Raw genomic sequence first — 20,204 nt, 5'->3', positions numbered from 1 at the left:
TAACAAGCATAGAAAATTCGTATACTAGAAAGGCATGCGTGATAACTATTTTAATTTAGGTTATGAGTTTCCATTCTTATATCTCGTAGTCTATGGTTGTAGCAGAAATGTTTTTCTCAGCTCACGTGTACGTTAATTTAGTGTTGTGTTGTCTCTTTATTACGATCCCTGTTAATTAATTAATTAATTTAATTTCAAATGGCGCATAATATTGGTTCTTTCATAAGCACTCCTGGCTTTTGTTCTGATTGTGGATCCATTCTACCGTTGTTAGGTGATAAAGGAAATGTAAAATGTTATGCTTGTAAAAGGGTTTGGGGTCCCGAAGGTACTTATTATTTTTTGTGTATTTTATATTTTCCCACATTTGTCTTATCTCACTGTGTGAGAATTTGAATTATTTGTTGTTTATTTACTTAAAAAGTAATTGTAAAAAATTGATGTTAAATGATAAATGATCTTCGAGGTTAGCTTTTGGAGATATGGCGATGTCGTACACTATTGAGTTTAATAAAAAGAATGTTTATGGTTCATCAAAAGAAAAGAATGATGTAATGGAAGAAGCAGAAGGCCCAATTGTTGAAAGAAAATGTCCTCAATGTCAGAATGATAAAATGTCATATGCTACATTGCAATTGAGATCAGCGGATGAAGGACAGACAGTATTTTACACATGCACCAAGTGCAAGTATGTTTTTTTAAGTGTTATTAAGAAGCACGCTTTTTTCTTCTATGAAAAAGGAACTGTTTTAAGAAGACTTTATTTTCAGATTCAAAGAGACAGAGAATTCATAACAGAAAATTTTATTATACATTTCAATTTTTACATTCAACACCATTTAATTAGTTGATTGGTAAATGATTATCAAAACATAAAACACTCTGTGTTAATAAAACATAGAGCTTTATTTATGATGCACTCAACAAATATCAATGAATCGGACTCATAATAATAGTAAGGAGAGAAATTACATAATAATTTTCATAATAACGCTGAATTATCATTATATTTTTCCCCTAATTACGCATGGTTGGAAATTTCGTAATAATGTATCTTTTAATGGTATATATTCGATTAAATATTTTGTACAATACATTGGAATAAAAGTTAACAATTAGTTTTAGGAAGTTCCTATTAATCTGTCTTCGAAACCATTACAGTGGTCCTTTTCATTATAAAATCCTGGTATTTTTTTTAAAGTCTGTTAGTACGTCGCTTACACTACGGGATAGATTTAAGTATTAACTATTAGTCACAATAATGTTTTATATTTTCTTTAGTAGTAAAGAGAAATAGATGCGCGCTATCGTATATCGAGGAAATTTTAACAACCAGTCCAGCAACTTAATTATATACACGATTGAAGTCTTACACTATGAATAGTGTCGGAAAGGCTTCTTTATCCTAACATTGATAAAATCAACAGGAAAGAATTTATCTTTACGTTTAAATAATCTTGTTCAATTACGTTTAGTTACGTATTCTTATCGTTATAAAGCTATATGTTAAATATAAAGCAATATAATTATGGTCGAACATAAAACATATATAATATTAGCAACTTGAAATTGTTAATAGACACGTAAAAAGCAAAATATAGAAAAAAATACGAAACAAATTATGTACCATCACCAAAAGTTCCTAAGCTACAAAAAAGAAAAGGAATAAAAAGGATTAAATATCGTCAAAGGTATATCATGGAATACATATCTTTTTTTTAACATTCTTCCTTTCAGAAAGAAACATATCTAAATCAGATATTCATTCTTCTCTTCCATTAATACCCCTCAGAGAGTACGATTATACTTCTTTTCACATACGACTCTCACTTGCCTCGCATATAATGCTCGAAACGAAACAGGAACATGTTTTAGAAATTCGTAATTAAACGTACGAATTCTCGTCTCGCTATATAATATTTAATAACATCTGTTCGTTAACAATATAATATATCTCACAGAAAAACACTCGTTTTACTCTCGAAATTCCAAAGTGATCGGCGATTATGCGACGCGTTGCATCCGGTTCGTTCCACGAAACTTACTTCCACAAGAATGTTTCACAAGATGCAGCGTTGGTTAGTTCATACGTTAGTTTATTTATCCGTAAGGGGCTATAAATTTATTCTCGAGTCCATTAGGCCTTCGACGATCGAAATAGTCTCTCCAAAAAAATAGATTAAAAAAATTCTTCGGGTCGATTGTAAATTTCTCAACAATCAATGGTCACACTCGATTCAAACAATTTGCAAATATACTAATTAATGTCTATATTGGCGACTATATTTGATTTCGAATACGTGGCAAAATTCCTTCGTTATTAGCCACGAAATGGAAGTTGTATAGAACCGTCCTTCAGCCTGCAATTTCGTTTGAATCGAATGTATTTCATGATTTTTCATTTTCAATTATTTACACTAACGCTTCATATTACATATTGTACATCGAGTATGTACAAGTGGCAAGGTATTTACAAGTGGAATGTGAGGCAGGTGACGTAAAGGATCTAGATTGTCGTTTCTTCTCGACGCTGCAATCATGAGGCTTCGTAACATTCGTCCAAGAAGTTTTCCAATGAATGATAAAGATGAGCTCGTGACTGAGCGATCCCGTGGTCTTCGTCCGTGTAAGTCTGGAAAAAATATAATTTCTTTTATAAATATATCATGTGTGTTTTACGAAATATTTTGTATACCAATTTTTTTTTAACTAGATATATGTTTGTAATAAATATCTTGCAACTTTTAAACAAATTCCCAGATTGGCTTCAAATTTCACTTATTACAGGGTTTATGACCATTTACAGAACTTACACTCGTTGCAGGGCCAATGAAATCGAAAATGTTTTATATAACACGCGCAATATGGACATAAAAGTTCTCGATGGTAAATGGTCAAATATTTTCGTGGGTCAGTGTATCTATTTTCACACGATCCTTTTTTTCAAATATTTTGTAAAGCTTATGTGTACGATGAAATAACGTGGCAAGTCTATTTATTTAGAGAGAACAAATAGCGGCGATTGCGCTGGAAACGGCACGAATCCATGCGTTGCGTAATACTCATTTTAACAAAAGTGTATCACATGAAACTTAAACTTTAAACGAAACAGTGGGAATTTATTCAGGCGGAATAAACTGCACTTCGCGCGCGCTTTGTAGATTTTAATCGCGAACGTTAAACACCATGGGTCGGCCACGGAGCACGTAGGCGAATGCCAAGCATAATAATTCTGTAAACTGTTTGAAGTAACGCGGTGCGTGCCGAGCGTTTTCGACTCGGTCCCCTTTTTTATATACCTCTTATCCACCGCGTGGATAATATTCTGAAAAAATTGTTAGACAACTATGAGACTACTATTAAACGATAAGTAGAAAACATTTTTATACCGAATTTAACTTGCTTCAGTTTCTAGTTATTTACCAATTTTTACAAATACAATTTTCAAATGCTATATAGAAACAAACCTTCCTATAATGTAATTAGTTGAACTTTTTATTTAATATATATATATATATATATATATATATATATATATATATATTTTATGGAAAACCTAAAGCTTTAGGTTTTAGCTTCAGACGTACGGTACACGGTCAGATCACATCAAGTCAGCCACCAATCAAGAGATTTTCCTCTGACTTGACTACGCGTAAGCGATTTTGTCCGATGCCTGACTTGACGTGATTTAACCGTAACGTGATCGCTAGTACGAATCATCCTAAAATGTATAAAGATAGGAAGGATGTATATGATACAAATAACTAAAATAGAAAAGAAATGTCTATTTCTTTAGTTTACAAAAACGGTTTATAATACGTCTAGAAATTTGTATTCGTATTAGTAAGAGTATGCGCGATCTGAAGGTAATAATTCAATTATTCGAACGTACATCTTTTTCGAATATCATACCTGTTGCCTGAACAGGATATCCTTCTGCTCGAGAACCTTGGCGAGTAACAGTGACTGCTGGTAGTGCACGTTATCGTCCAATGTGCCATGGATCAAGTAATACATCTTCGTTTTAATATTATCCACTTTGTTCAGCAGTTGACCTTGCTCGTAGCCATGCAGATTGTCCGAGGGTAAGCCCATGAACCGTTCCGTGTATATCGAATCTGTACAATGTGCATCGATTATCCAATATCACTGTATAACTAGTCATTATCTGATACTTTCTTTAGCTTCAATATCGAACGAATGTTGTAAATTTCGATGTAACACGATAGGTATCGAATAGAATTTAGAAAATAATTTCGAACGCATACTTGTATAAGGTGAATCGACGATACTTGTTAATTAAATTTAAAGCAGCGTTTCGCAGTCGCTTTTGAGTCGTAAATTTTTGTTACAATAGCGAGAAACTTTTTGCTCTGTTTTACATTTAAATTATTATGTTTGAAAAAAAATTACGCGTTTAATATTTTTCTTCTTCTTATATCCGAGTTTTTGCGTGCGTTTCACTTGCAGTGCAATATTGCATTATCGATATTATCGTAATTCTAATATATCGTTTCGTCAATTTATTTATTCTCCAACTGGAACTTCATTGCTACTTTACTAAAATAATGAAATATATGGTAAACTATATTTTCGATTCGCGGTGTAGGTAAGGAAGCGAATATTCTCAAAATAAACTCTTGAAATTCGTTTTCCATCGATCGAGCCAGAAACGAAGAAAAATTCTCGGACTGCATCACAATTTGAACTATGGGAACAGGAAGTTTAAAGAAGCTTTGGAACATAATCGTTTGAAAGGTAATCGAATAGGTGTACTTCGAACGCTCTTCTTTTAATAAAACCTTCGCGCTCGATGATTTATGGCGCGGAGAGGCTGCGGCGGTATTTTCTTTCGCGAAAACTGTTGCGGAGGAGCCGTTCCCTTCCGGTTTAACGACCATTCGACGAACGTTTTCGATTCGATCTCGCACGGAATTCAATTTCATTCGGCATTCACTTTTTTTTCTACCCTTCGTTTCTTTCGTTTTTGGCTTTTATTTTGATTGGTTAAGTAGGTCGAGCGAAATGAACCGGCGATATAACTTGAAATTCTTCCCGCGGAAATGTTTACGGCAGAGAGAGAGAGAGAGAGAGAGAGAGAGAGAGAGAGAGAGAGAGAGAGAGAGAGAGAGAGAGAGAGAGAGAGAGAGAGAGAGAGAGAGAGAGAGAGAGAGAGAGAGAGAGAGAGAGAGAGAGAGAGAGAGAGAGAGAGAGAGAGAGAGAGAGAGAGAGAGAGAGAGAGAGAGAGAGAGAGAGAGAGAGAGAGAGAGAGAGAGAGAGAGAGAGAGAGAGAGAGAGAGAGAGAGAGAGAGAGAGAGAGAGAGAGAGAGAGAGAGAGAGAGAGAGAGAGAGAGAGAGAGAGAGAGAGAGAGAGAGAGAGAGAGAGAGAGAGAGAGAGAGAGAGAGAGAGAGAGAGAGAGAGAGAGAGAGAGAGAGAGAGAGAGAGAGAGAGAGAGAGAGAGAGAGAGAGAGAGAGAGAGAGAGAGAGAGAGAGAGAGAGAGAGAGAGAGAGAGAGAGAGAGAGAGAGAGAGAGAGAGAGTTGCTCCACGATATCGATTGAGTTTTGAACGAGTTACGAGAATTCATTAATTTTTTTTTTAGTCGTACATACGCCAGGCGTAAAGATTATCGAGTTAATGATCTTTAATTAACCCGCAACTGCTAATTACCGTGTTTCCAGCAATTATATTATTATACTCACGTCAATATTTGCTATAACCGTGTGCCGCTTAATCATCTCAAACAATTCATTTAATATTTACCCGAATATAATGTTTATCTTCGTCCTGGCATTATTTTTCCATCTGTTTCGACTATCATCGAAGCGTTCATTTCCATTTCAAAAAGAATCGCAAATATGATCATAAATAAGCAGAGAAAGAAACAGACCATAATAATAGTAATAATAAAAAGAAGATAATAAAGGGGACGTAAAAGGGACGTTATTACTTTTCCATCTGGTGTTTATCTTTGATGATTCCATAATTATCCAAGCAGAATTGTGTGCCAATCTTTATTCCAATCTAAAAAAAAGGCCGATAATAATAGTGATAGAAGTTAGAATAAAAAGGGAACTTCCAGGAATAAGGACATAATCGATATCTGTAAGAGGAAGTTTAATAAATCACCGACTGGGAAAATATTCCGGACATTTTAAAAGAAGTAAAAATATCTTTGCGGACAGTGCGAAAAGAAATCAAGTAAGAGGCATTTTTCAAACAATGTGTAATTATACATGTAGAATTCTATAATTATCCAAGCAAGACGATCTACCAATTTTTATTCCAATACAAAGAGAATCATAGAAATTCTAAAACAAACAGAACACTTGAAACAAACAGCAATGATTGGACTATGAACTTTTATGCATTGATGGGCAATTTTAAGATGCAAACATCGCACAGAAAAGACATATGAAATATCCAAAGTGCACAGTATTTACTATCATCTTTAATAGGCAAAAGAAACTTTTGTGCAGGTTCCATTTTGCAAATAAAGATACATGAAAATAAGAATTTGCATAAATATCCACAATCTGTAGTAGTGGTAATGGCGAAGAGGAAACTCGAGAGAGGAGAGAAGAAGAACGTAATCAATAATCGATATCTATAAAGGTGACGTCGTTGACGGAAGAAGGAGTGAAAGAAACGAAATGGTCGCGTTAAAAATGTGCATCGACGAGGAAGATCGAGCATCCCGAATGCTCGTCCCGGTAGGGACGACTCCAAACGATGACTCCTCGTCGAAGAAATAAATCTGATATCTGGAAACGCGAGCGTAGTCTGGCTGCGACAAGACCCTGACAATAATTGAATCGATCGAGGCTGAAACGAACCGTCGACGAGTCCAACTTCTCGTCTTTCCCTTCTGCTCCGTTACCTCGCCCTGGTACTTACATTTCTACCGTGCAAATCATCGTGAACTTGGTGTATCGCGTTCAGTTCGTTCCGCTGTTTCGTCAAAAGGTATTTTACCGGCTCTCTGCACCGTCTATCAATATTTGTTCGTTTCACAACGCTTTAGCAATCTTGATCGTTTCGACAACGAGTCGTTTCTGGAAGTGGGCTATGATCGATATTTCGTCGGTTCTTCGCGTCGTTTTTTACGATTCCCTTGTTTCACGATGCTTTTCTTTTTTATCGATCAGTTTTGAGAACACTGGTAGTCTATTTTAAATAATATTTTATCGATTCTTCGCATTAAGTTTCAATATTCTCGCGGTTTCGTAGTTTTTGTCAATTTTAATCATTCGACAAGTCAAATAATTTATCTCAATTTATTTCGTCTACTTTTATTTTGCATCGTATTTCGATATTTTCAACATTTGATTATTTCTGAAACTTTGGTTATATTTTCTTAATTAATATTTTACCTATTCTTTCCGTTCTGTTCAACAAATGTTTCGCTTCCTAGTGTTTTTAACAGTGTAACCTATTTGAAAATTATTTCAGAAATTTTACAAGTTTATTTCAGCTAATATTTCACCGATACTTTGCGTCACGTTACTGTACCTTTCCGTTTTACGACGATCATGTTGATGGCAGCGATAGATTTATCTCAATAGCACGGTTTAATTGTTCAAGTATTTCGATGATTGTCAGGATTAAGCACACTTGGAGATTAGATTTACGCAGCTTTAAAGACACTCACGTTCGCTCCTCGAATATGAACACTAGGCAAGCAGAGGAAATTTCGCAGGGTCGGACAAAAGGTTTAACTGGTTTGCAGTTCAAATAAGGACAGATTCGGGCTGGATACTCGCTTACCATCCCATGGCAAATATATTGGCCAAGTGCCGCTAATGAAAGATAATATTCAACATAACGTTGGTAAAATGAAAATCAAATATCAAAGGCAAAACATATTAAAATCTGTCAAATTATACGGCAAGCTTCCATATCATCGTTATATTTCAAACAAGAATGTTTTAACTATACAGGGCGTTTCATTCTTTTTTTCCAGCCAAAATTTGTCAATACGTTCTATGATATTACGTCATAATAAATGTAAAACGTATTATATTAATAATCATCAAAAAAATACGATAAAAATATCAAGTATGAAGAGAGCGGTGTTTAACAATACTTGGAATAATTATTAATCGAAAAACGAAGAGTTATATCGAATTAAAAACCGCATTAACATCTGTTGCAAATTGTCACGAAGCGTTGATTGATTGCTCGAGACGAATTCAATTTTTTATCGTTGTCGTTGTCGTACGATGATAGTTTTTTAAATTGATTATTAACGGGTAACGCATTGAATTTGGTAGAAATACGATGTCTTTGTACATTTCTTATTTTATAAACTTCCTTTCGTTCGCCACCGTATGTCCATAAAATAATATACCGTCAAATTGTATGTTTAAAATAATGAAGAATTTAGTTGATGAAGTATCATGGTGAAGTGAATATCCAATATTTCAAGAACAAAAAGACTGTAAAATAAGGATGAAGCACTCGACGTTCAAGCGGATGAAAATATTATCTCTGTTGGACGTACCGTAAAGAGCCCAATCTGTTACAGGTGCCACGGACATGCCGCACTTGAAGACACCATGATAATCCATGGCGAGCGTCATGCCCGTCGCGTATCCACCATAACTCCAGCCCCATATCGCCGTCCTGGTACGGTCGATGAACGGTAACGTGTCTTGCAAGTACCTGCAATCGACGGGAAAATCGTCTACGTGTTAGATCGCTCGTTAATGAAACCGGCCAATTCAAAACGTCAAAGATTGTTCCTTTATTAAATCGTAAATTTATCAAGTCTGCTTTAATAACGAAGGACTATTTCGCTTATAGAGCTTAGAGATTTGTTTCTATCGTCAGATTTATCTCAGCTAAAACTACGACTGGAATAAAAAGATGGAATGGAAACACGGAGGTGAAAAATGAAAAAATACATTTCATCAAATATAAGGGGTTGGAGGTATCTATTAATCCAGGTGTGTCTATCATTCTTTCGTGCGGGTAATCGAGAAAGTTGTTTTATTATATTGTGAATTTATGATTTTTCCCTCCATCGTATCGCTCAATATTGTTTTAAGTGGATGGAATTTTTCTATCGTTTTTTTGTCTTTTTTATATTATTCTCAGAATTTCATTCGCAGTCTATTAAAATAGTAACATGAATTCGACGGGGATTTGAAGTGAAAGACAAATAACGATATTTTGAAAAGAATCCTCCAAAAATCCGGGTATACTGTTTAATGTTACGAGCGATAGTAGTACAAGCCACACGCGGTGCACACATAGACATATTTTGGTGTTTACTCATCATTTAATAGTACTCTTATATCACCGCAAAAATTTGAAACATAGAACTTGAGAAAAATTCATTTTTCCTCGCAAAATAAGAATATGCGCGCAAATACCTTGGTAGCCACTGTACATACGCATATTGGAATATACTAATAATTATATTCGATAATACAACAAACATCTTTGTTTTCGCGATAAGCTAAACTGAAATATAGGAAAATGCTTTTGTCTCTCGCTGTACACCAGCCGTCACGCGTGACGCCGTCGATCCAGCCGCTTCCGTTTTCGTTTCCCAACCAATCTCCAATCTCGCGCGCCTTTAGAATATTCTTCTCTCGCTATTCTCTAGCTCCTTTAATCCATTTATCCACATCCACCCAGCAATTTTTATCAAATTCCTGCTGATAAAAGTAGCGGCAGGCGTCTGTGATAGTCGATCAGATCGTATTGCCAGATCGCAGTCCTAGATCCATCTTCTTTATCGTTCGAACGTTCGTGGGGAATTTTCAGCTAGATTCATCGGCCATGTGGTTACAAAAATTGGACACGTGTTTTACAAGCTGCCGGAGAAGGGGACAGGTACTCGATCCGTTGTATCTATTTTTCACCGGATGCCAGACACACAAGATCCCTTTTCACTTCCGCGAAATCCATCTTCCTCGAGGCTCGAAGGACACTCGGACTCGGATGCATAATGCATCTGCCTGCTGGAGCACTTAGGCCAGCGGACGACATTTATTTTACCACGACTATCCTTTAAAAACGATTTTTACGAGCGAGCCGAGGTAACTAAGAGGATCGCGACGCGCTTTCAAATTTTAACATCGCCCTATTCCTTACTTTCTCTTATCTCCCTTACTTTCTGTTAGATAGTGGTAAGCCGAACTCTGTGTTTACGGCTGGTGGTAGCTTAATGGCCATTTAGACGTTTTCCCCGTGTATTACCTTCTTCTCGATACGCTCTCTCTTTCTTTCGTTGTTCTCTTTGCGCAATCTTGTGAACATGGAAACGCGGTTGTTGATGGGAAAGAAGTTTATAAAGAGAGGATGGGAAAGTGGAACGCGAGATTCTTTGTGAGCCTTTTAGACGGTGTAACGTTGTTCTTCCCTTGGATGATGTGAGAAATATACGACTCTGTGGAATCTTTGTGATGAGAAGTGGGGCTGCAGAAATTAATCTGAAACGTTGCGCTGTTTTATACGCTTCTGGGGTAATGTAGTTTTCTCTGAGTTTGTGTTTTTCGTTGTCGCAGTAGGTAATTATTATTATTGCTAATTAACCTGATGGGTATGGACTATGTGAAAATATAGCTCCGCTTTTGATGTTTTGTTTACACGTCGATAATCGTGGACAATGTAGGATTAAGTTTTATTTAAATGTTCATTTAACGAAATATGTTCAACGTGGATGGCGGGTAGCACAGCTCCCATTATCCTATTTGTAAATTCGTTCGTTTAATAGGGATAATTTACTGTGAATTAGGGACGAATCCCCTAGGGATGAATAGGATGAATTCCCTAATTTGTATTAAGCTACCCCTAGTTTTCTATTTAATACGCTTTGTATCGAAACTGCTGCTCTTTCTAACAAATTTAATATCAATGTAATACACATTTTTTACCAAGGACTGTTCCCCATTGTTTCTCAAAGTATCCAATGTTTATAACATCGTGTCATTTTTTCTCCACTCTGTACGTAGCAGAAATATACGTTCGGACAAGTGCATTCTAGAAAAAACTAGATAAAGTAAAAAGTGACACTCTTTATAAATAAAATCATATAAGAAATATTGATTCGTACCAGAATTTTTAGAATCGCGTCACTCTTGCATCACTCTGTATATAGCAGAAATATACGTTTGGAATATATAGTTACATTAAAAAAAAAAAAAAAATAAATAAATAAATAAAGCAAAAAGCGACGCTCTCTATAAATAAAATTTTATAAAAAATATCGATCTAACGTTTCTATTTGTACTAGACCGAAAAATTGTTTCGCAAACAATGCCAGTATCGGAATCACTTTTGCATCATTTTATATATAGCAGAAAAGTATACGTTTGGACAGTTTCCAAAGAAAGAACTAGGATACAGAGATCCGTCTCGGAAAACTTCTATTTTGGGAATATAGAAATCGCATACAGTGGACTTTGATTTTACCAGCTAACCCAGATCCAGTTGTAGTCGGAGTGACGCAGTGCGGAGGGAGAAGAGGTCCAGGGTGCGGTAGGAGTTTAAGGTCCTGCACGCTGGGGTCATAGTCCTTTGGGAACCGGACCGAGACATCCTGTCCACGTGTATCTCTGTGATTTCTGCACGACGTCGTACCCTGGGGCCATGCGATGGTGTCAAGGCTACTTTAAACGCGAGACCCGCGTCTGATTGGCGACAGGACATTCTACTTGCCAACTAGCAGAGTTTGGATGTCCTGTCTGCTTTGTTACATGTCCGAGAAAAGCTTCCGTCCCCTCCTTTGTACCGTCTTAGCGTTTTGAATTGTGACACAGAATATGAGGATGGGGTTGATTTAATCCTTTCGCGGATATGCTCGAAACGAGGGATTTGAACTTATTTGTCTTTTTTTCTTTTTGTAGTTATCTAGGATGAAAGCACTACCGATTATAGATATTAGGATATACATGGAAAACATCGTTAAAAACATTTTTATATTTATTTTATGTTTTTATATTGTGTTGGTTACGTCTATTGGAATATAATGCGCGTACAATAACAGATTTATAATAAAATAAAATAATACAATCTATAATAAAATAACTAGAAAATAAAAACAACGAAAAGCATTCAATTTATGCTAACTGTAAATGATATCACGAGATGTCCTAATATTTATGGCCTAGCACTGTAAATACCTTTTGACGAAATTAATGTTGACTTTTACCGAGACTGAAATATGATTACACCGGTTGTAAAACACAGAGAATTGCGAACGTTGAAGAATTTATATCGTTACCCGATATTTATTATACCATAATTTTCCCACGTATTTTTCCCTTCTCGATAAAACCGAAATATATCGAAAATTTCCTTCCTTTTATATATAACAACGTGTTTAAAATTTCATTAAAAAGATATTGGGCGCTTCGTAACGAACTTTTATCGAAATGACTGGCTGGAATGTAGCTTTTAAAATGATACGTAACATTTGTGTACGTGGAATTGATAAAGCGCCAGAGAAATGACGTTACGCCACGGAACGAAGAAAATGAACGAATATTATGTTACAACTCCGTAATAAAGCAAAGAAATACATATAACAACAGGAGTCGAGCGAAGATTGCGACAAAAATATAAAAGTGACGTAACGCTATGATTCTCGTATCATTTTCAACTTTTCCTCGCAATTGACAATGACAAGAAAAATGATGGAAATACGACAAAAGGAGTTGCGAGCCGTATCGAACTTTGAACGAAACCAAAGGATGGTTAGTATTGCTGTAAATTTCCGCTTGGTCAACTGGAAGACGCATTCGACATCCTCACTGCCAGAGAAAATACGCGATTTCCGGTCGGAAGGGATAAAAGGGAGCCGGTTTCTTCGAATCTCCACCACGGCCATTGTCTCGTGGCGTTTCGCGTGTTCGATAATAATAATGGTTCCATAGGGAACTGTGGACACACGGATACCCATAGAAATAGCAGAGACTCTTGCTTGGATGGATTTCTTTTTTCACGAAATTTATTTACCTCGTAAATCGGCCAGTCAACATCCGTTAAACTCTATTTCTACAGTTACCGATGTTTCCCCGGTTTTTTCCTCTCGTGTTTCGTTTTCCTTTCAGCATCTAAGCTTTCAGCATCGAGCATCGATTTTTTCACCATAGAATTTCACTTTTTTTCGGACGATGCGCGTTGTCTAAGATCTTTAACGAGTCACTCGCGAATAAGGCCACGCTCCACTTTGCCTCGCCACTCTCGATCGATCTTATTCGCTTCTGTGTCGTGCTAAGAGTCAAATGGACCCGTAGTTGTTTGAGCGCGTTTAATATTGCACGACTAAAACGTAAAATTTCCGACAAAAAAATTCGAATAAGATGTTCCCATTCTTTCCTGTGCTTTCGTTTTAATGGACAAAAGGATGTTTAATATCGTAGCAAAATTTCTATCAAAAGATTATTATATTATATTATTATAGAATATATTTTACAAGATATTTCTACAAAAATTTCAAATATTTCGCGATAAATATTTTTACAAAAAATCATCCAGATTCTCCAAAACGCATCCTTGCAAATGCATAAAGCTTCGATGAAAAATTACGAATTGGTCATTCTGATTACTTCAACAATTCTAATCTCGAAGAAAAACGAACGAGAAAATGAGGAAAGAAAAAACCATAGGCGAATAATCTCGTTTCTCAAAATTAATCGGACCACATGGACCAATTTCTCTTATTGTCTCAATGTCACATCTGAAAATAATCTTCACGTAGGATAAAATTGCGAAGAGATCGTGAATTACTATTTCTCGTCACTTAGCAGGCATGATCGAAGAGAATCGTTAGTTTAAAGTGCCTAGCGTGGTCTGGAGTTTAATCAAAGTTTCGAAAGCTCGGCTGCTTTCGTGCCTGAGGCCGATTGACGTATCGAAACCTCTATTCCAACTCTGACGAATGAATCGAGGAGGTTTGGTTTCTTCGATTCGCGGAATGGTTTTTCTTTAATTAGGATCTACGAGATTCCACCTTTGAATACCTGATTCAACTCATAGGGGAATTAGGTTCGCGTACGAATCTGGCACGGTGACCCTCGACTAATACGAAAATCTCTGCCACGGTAATTTCAGGAAATCAACGAAGTTTCCAAACTTTCGAGCACTTTCAACCCCTTCGATTATCTGCTTCTCTAACCTTGCGACGATGAACAGTTCGCCACTCAATAGACAGAATTGTAGGATGATTTTTTGACGATTATTCGATGATACAACCAGTCTGTAAGCAAGTAATATAAATATAAAAAATAATTGCTGGAAAAGTCGATAAAGCATTACTAAAAATCGTACGTGAAAATCTATTCACTTGAAAATTAATTCGCTCATTCGTTGTATATCTTTGTTCGTCTATTCTTGTCAAACAATGTTTGTTACACCTTAATACGTAGTTCTGTTAATTTTTAGCATTTTTTTACCGTACGTTTCTATTTCGGATTTGTATCTTTTATCGCGCGGTTTATACGTGGAAAGAAACCTATATTGAATTTCAATTTTGGAATGAAACATGGCTGTAAATTACATGCAAATACGAGAAGACAGATTTCATATTATATTCGAAATATGTTACACACGCAGAATGTTTCGGAAAGTTGATCATAGTACGTAATGTTTCATAAAGTGTATCATATTATATTTTCTCACTACACAATTTTCGGGTCAACGACTTCTTCAAATCACGAAGTATAATATATAACTAAGTTTTCACATTCGAAAATCTTCATCTGTTAATAACATTTTTCGTATCTGTTATCTTTCTCTTATCTTCCTCCAAAAAAAAAGGAAAGGGAAGGTTCTCGTGCTAAATACTAGTCAAGGTCAGGAAAGCAATCGCGGTGGATGGCAGAGTCGATCGCAAACATCGGGTGACAAGGGTTAAGTTTGTTCTCGCGCCCCCTATTTTTTCACGCCGCCATTCTTTTTTCGGTTTTTTCCCTCCACTCTTCTCTGCCGGCTTGTTTTTCCACTCGTTCCTGTATTTTATTTCCTTCCCTTCCTCTTTCCTTTTTCAATTAAGAGCTACTTCGACGTACGCAAATTGACACACATCGGATCGAATAAAAGAGAAAATACACGAGAAAGAGAGAGCAGAGGGTGAACATGGTAAATTGAAATCCGAGGCTCTCGAAAATAATCGAGCCGTCGTTTTTTCCGACGAACGCGTCCTCTCCATCTCCTCGAGCATCGCGCTGAAATATTTCACCCCTATCCGCCGCTGGCATTGTGATCCCGCATTTTAACGGAACAACCAACCAAAGGCTGGTGCCTCGGCTGAATTGATCCGCCGCAAAAATATTCTTTTTTCCAACTAGCGGCAATCTTGTCTTTCTTTCGTATTCAACGCCCATTCCTCTTTTCCTTCTAGTCGCTTACGATATCGTCGATTTTCGCTTCATCCTTATTCAGCGATCAGCCATCTCGTTTGCTGTCGAGAAACGTATCCGAGCTAATAAAAGCATCGTGGAATAAGAAATTTGGAAGATCACTTGTCGCAACGTGGTCTCAATCTGATATCTCTTAAACACTTTCGTGTACGATTCTTATTGTTCTCAAATTTTGTCCATTTCTGGCAATCGCGGCGATCTTTGCCTTTGTCGAGGAAGACATTAGTCAAGGTGGATAGTCTTTGATCTTCTTGTCTCGTTAGAAAATACGTTTCGTGGCAGCTAAAAGTTTCCAATTAAAGAATAACTGTGTCGTATCGTTGAGAGAAGAAGTTTCTGAAAATAAGAATTCATTGCACAAGTATACACTGCTAATATGCACCGTATTTTTGCTTAGAAATCTGCGTACTTTGCATGAAAGCTTTGCAAGAAAAATTCTATCGAAAATAAAATTAATTTAAAAATTAATCAAATTAAAAATTGATTTAAAATAAAAAAATAAAATTAATCAAAAACAACTCGAACAACTCGATGATTTATATCGAGACAGCCGGCATAATCGAAACGAAAGGGACACGAGCGAAACTCTCACTATCCTTAGCTTATTCTTTTGCTGATTATTCAAACATCATATTTGTCATTATGAAGTGAAACGGAACAATCAAGAGACTATCTTTTATCGTCGCGAATAATCGTATTCGACGTAGCTTGTGTACTCAACTGTTTCCGACACCGGTTCGTGCCACTTTGTGGCACTGTGTGTAATTAACTTCGACGCCGGTCTGGTAGATGTTGAAGACGCACAGAGATCAAAGGGAGGGAAGACAGGCGAGAGAGATAATACATCCGCACCAGAAAATCCTTGCAGCTGATACTGTATTTAAATGTAACAATAATACATTTCAATTCGTTCTCGTTATTAACGTGTCACTCTCAGTTAATTGTCTCGTCCATTTTCTTCCTCCCCATTCTTATATTGTAGCTTTCTCTCTCTCTCTCTCTCACTCTCTACCTGTGTTTCACACTTGTTTCACACTTTGTATTCCTTTCCCGCGCTTTTTTCGATCTCATTTCGTTTTCTGTTCTTCGTCTCTCCTCGCAGTTCTCGTTAAACATTCCGACTTCGCGAGATTTCTACGCCTGCGACTTCTCGCATTATTGTTTTATGCATCTAACTGGACATGCTACAGCCGAAGATAATCAGAGCTCGTGCATCGATGGTGATTCGTTTCTCATTTACGTAATAATATTAAGCTGTCCGAAAAGTGTTTTTCTTTCGCAAACGTGTTTTTTATAACAGTACATCTTCATACAAACGTGAAACCAAGTCTGTGAAATGTCTGTGAAATGTTTATCTCAACAGAAGAAAATAGATCGTATATAATTCGACAAAATAATATAAAACAAAAAACGTTGTGCGTCTATTATTTCCTCATAAAACGAAAGAAACTTTTCGGACAACCTAATATTTCTAACGAGCCACGATCCATTTTATACCGATTCGTAATTAAGGGCGGATAGATTTTTTCGAAGATCTTTTGCCCCGTCCCTCGATTGTTCGCTAGAACTTTGGCAATAATTATTCGTCGTAACGACTTTTTCATCGAAAATCAATTTTACAATCTTCCAATTTTCCACAATTACCTTCAACGAGTCAGTTTCCATTGATAGTCATTACCAACATTAGCGACAAAAAAGCGGAAAATTAAACCCCGTCGTACTCGCTTGGAACACTAGTTTCTGTATTGCCAGATATTTTTTAACAACTTCATTATCTTCTAACGAAAGTATGAAAAAGTTGCTGCGAGAAAAGGCGCTCGTTCTTCGGATATTTTCGCGTGTAAGTTCGCGCAAAGTTTCAAGCATTAAACATTGTTAGATAAGCGCAACAGTTTAGTTATATAAAATTCCTATTCGAGTTCATCGCGAGAAGCAGATAACAAGCTCCATTTCTAAAACGAAAGCTGGAACGAAACCCCGCTGCTATTCATGTAGAGACATCGTGTCGAATTCATCGTTCCCCGATGTAAACGTAATATTCATCCCCTTCGATCCGCGCCTAAATGGATCTCGGAGCCCCGATGGAAAAAAGAATTTATCTCTCGATCACAGGGTCGGTTATTCACCGATCAAGCGTACCAGGAACAGCAACATCGTTGGTTCGATGACGGAACAAAGGCCGGGAAAAAACCACTGGGAAAACGAGTTCCAGAGTAGCTGACAAGGGTGGAAGAATAGGGGCGCGTGAAACCACGACACAGGTTAGATACTGATGAAACTAATTTGGTGGTTCTTCTGGAAATTCTATTCGACCCATTTCTTCGCGGATAAACGTGTAACATTTTTTAGGAATTATTTAATTGCACCTTTTTAGGGATTAGCTAGAATTTTTCTGTAATTACAAGAATGTAACGAAAATAAGAGACGACATAGTTGGTGGTATACTGGGTATTTTATAATGAACGTGATAATTAGACCGTGAATGTTTGTGGAAATTCGTATTTTTATGAAGCTACGTAATTCGGGAAATAGAAGAAATTTGGTTCATTCAAAAAAATATTATACGGAATACTATGGTGCAAAAATATTTTGTGATGAATAGAGTATATATATATGAAATAAAATATAATGAAAACAGGAGATGTAGCCAGAGAAATATTTGATATTCTACAGAAAATGTAATAATCAGGCTAGAGATGTTTATGCAAATTCCTACTTTCACGAAGACAAAATTAGAATTTTCAAGCAGAGATTTGTTTCGTCGATAAAAATATTACAGTGGTGAAGAGAAAATTTCAAATTGGTTGTATGTATACAAGTACTGATGATCTTTGTATTAGTCTTTTGCTGCTACGTTGATAATAATCTAGAATATATTCTGGAATATACACGGTGTTTCAGCAACTGAACCAAGTCACTACGGCTCTCAAAGCCAATCCAGTATTCTTCTTTTTCGCACGATAAATTCTACAAAATTAGAGTTTTTCGAATTTTTTAAACTAGTTAATTTTCAACCTATGTAAGTGCCTTAATTAATCATCCCTGTCCACACTAGAACACCTAATTTAATATTGAATACGTCAAACGACTCTCTACCAACGTTCCATTATATAAATAATGCCCCTAAAAATACGAATCCCCATAAATATCCGCCATCTAGTAACAACAAATCTCCCTACTTTCTCGTCTCATCGAAGATAACCCCTCCGAAGAAGCTCTTTTATTTATCGATTCTATCAACCATTTCCTGTCGGAATCCATCGTGAGGATGTCATTCCCATCGCTAGAACAAACGACAGACAGAGAGAGAGATTGATAGGAATCGCGAATCGGCCGAAGGAGCAGGAAAGAAAAAAGAGACGAAAAAAGGAAAAGGGAGGGAAGAAGCAAAACTGAAAGAGGGGCGACACTGGGGGAAGAGAAACGTCGATAAAAAAGCGAACGATGTGGGTGTGGAGTTATGCTTGGAAAAAAAAGACAGTGAGCAAGGGGAATAGAAAATAACGAATGAAAAATGAAAGAAAATAAAAAGGGTAAAAAAGAAGGACAAGAAGAAAGAGAGGTAAAAAATTAGGCGCGAAAGAAGGAAGAATCGAGGAACGAGAGGGACAAAGAATGAAATAAAGAGGGTTGGAGGATGGTGACAGGGACGCAGGCTCGACAACACCCCGTGCAATAAGCCAAAGGTTAAAGAGAGCTAGCCGATTCCGCAATCGCTTGGCTGGCTTCCAATTTCACGACTCGCTTTTTACTGGCTGAACGCGCTGCGACGCGCCAGCAAAACATTGCAACGTGGATACCAGCTTCTAAGTTGGCCAACAGAAGCGCTGCTCGACCATAGAACGCTGAATACCATCCCACGAAATATACCTCACGGTTCTCCGCGTGCATCCGTCCGCCGTTTCGACGGCGATCCTCCCTCAAGATAACCGAACCGGAATCAATAACTGCCGGAAGATAAGCGCCTCCTCGTGCAATTGACCGATAAACTGTCGCTTCTATCGATTTTACTACCCCTGATCGATTTCTTGTTTTCTTTTGCTCGAATTTTAGAGGAAGCTCCTTGGGGGGGTATACATTTGGTGATTAATGGGATCGAGAAAACGAAGATCGTTTAGGGTACATGATTTAATTTTGGAGATATCAGGGAGAAGAGAACATTGGCTGGTTGTTGAAAGATGTATTCTTCGAAGTTTAGGCAACTTCAGCTCTGTTTCTTGCGACAGTTTTCCATCGGATTGTATCTTTCGATCCGTAGAAAATCTCTCAAGTGTGAGGAAAACACGAGAATTGTCGAATTCTCGTTCCAATCGTACAAGGTTTCTTCTTGGTTGAAATGAAAGTGATGCCCAGAAATAAAAGACTCTAATATTAAGGATAAGGATTGAAAATTATAATTTAGTCACTTTAGTTATTTCAGTATTAATTTACCACTTCTCTATAAATATTTATAATAAAAATAAATTTTCATTCCAGCAACAATCCACAGACCTATAGACTGTGCCAAACTAATTCCAAATTGATCACGAAAGAAAGGAGACTCATCGCGGCGACACGAATTCGTTGGAGTAGTAAGGTTTCGTCGTGGCGCTAGTTTGTTAGGTGGATTAGCGGATTACCGCGTCGGCTGGCGATAAGTCAGCGTCTGGCACGACGACGGAACGGTTCCCCTATAATTAGATTCGCTAGCTAGCTGCACTGGGAATTCTAAGAAACCCACAACCATTTACTCTGTTGTTCGCGCTGTTCGAAAAATCGCGTCTTTTTCGCGTTTCTTCGTTCTATGGTAGCCAGCAGCTCGTGGATGTGTTGCGCGACGCAAAAGAAAAA

The 20,204-nt window shown here is 36.9% G+C and overlaps 2 protein-coding genes across 7 annotated transcripts in view; one reads left to right on the top strand and one right to left on the bottom strand.

Annotated features, from left to right (window-relative positions):
* Positions 1-65: 65 nt before the first annotated feature.
* Positions 66-1,124, top strand: LOC100748332 (DNA-directed RNA polymerase I subunit RPA12). Its single transcript, XM_003488089.4, has 3 exons — positions 66-328; positions 472-688; positions 771-1,124. The coding sequence occupies exons 1-3, from the start codon at positions 199-201 to the stop codon at positions 793-795; spliced, it is 372 nt and encodes a 123-aa protein (XP_003488137.1). The 5' UTR covers positions 66-198; the 3' UTR covers positions 796-1,124.
* Positions 888-20,204, bottom strand: part of LOC100748212 (venom dipeptidyl peptidase 4) — a 310,210-nt gene continuing 290,893 nt past the window's right edge. For all 6 annotated transcript variants that reach the window (XM_033319882.1, XM_012383458.3, XM_012383459.3 and 3 more), the window contains 3 exons: positions 8,504-8,664; positions 3,913-4,118; positions 888-2,632 (listed from right to left, as the gene is read on the bottom strand). In XM_033319882.1, coding sequence (XP_033175773.1) covers positions 2,537-2,632; positions 3,913-4,118; positions 8,504-8,664 — 463 coding nt within the window. In that variant the 3' untranslated portion in view covers positions 888-2,536. The remainder of the gene's footprint in view (positions 2,633-3,912; positions 4,119-8,503; positions 8,665-20,204) is intronic.

This window comes from Bombus impatiens, unplaced genomic scaffold, assembly GCF_000188095.3.
Source record: "Bombus impatiens unplaced genomic scaffold, BIMP_2.2 scf_0217, whole genome shotgun sequence".
Classification (NCBI taxonomy): Eukaryota; Metazoa; Arthropoda; class Insecta; order Hymenoptera; family Apidae; genus Bombus; species Bombus impatiens.
Note: the sequence above shows the minus strand (reverse complement) of the source record. Positions and strands in the feature narration are given on the sequence as shown.

Coding starts and splice junctions, on each gene's coding strand:
- LOC100748332 (XM_003488089.4), top strand. CDS start 199: ATGGCGCATAATATTGGTTCTTTCATAAGCACTCCTGGCTTTTGTTCT. Junction 329..471: donor AAGGGTTTGGGGTCCCGAAG/GTACTTATTATT, acceptor CTTCGAGGTTAG/CTTTTGGAGATATGGCGATG. Junction 689..770: donor TACACATGCACCAAGTGCAA/GTATGTTTTTTT, acceptor CTTTATTTTCAG/ATTCAAAGAGACAGAGAATT.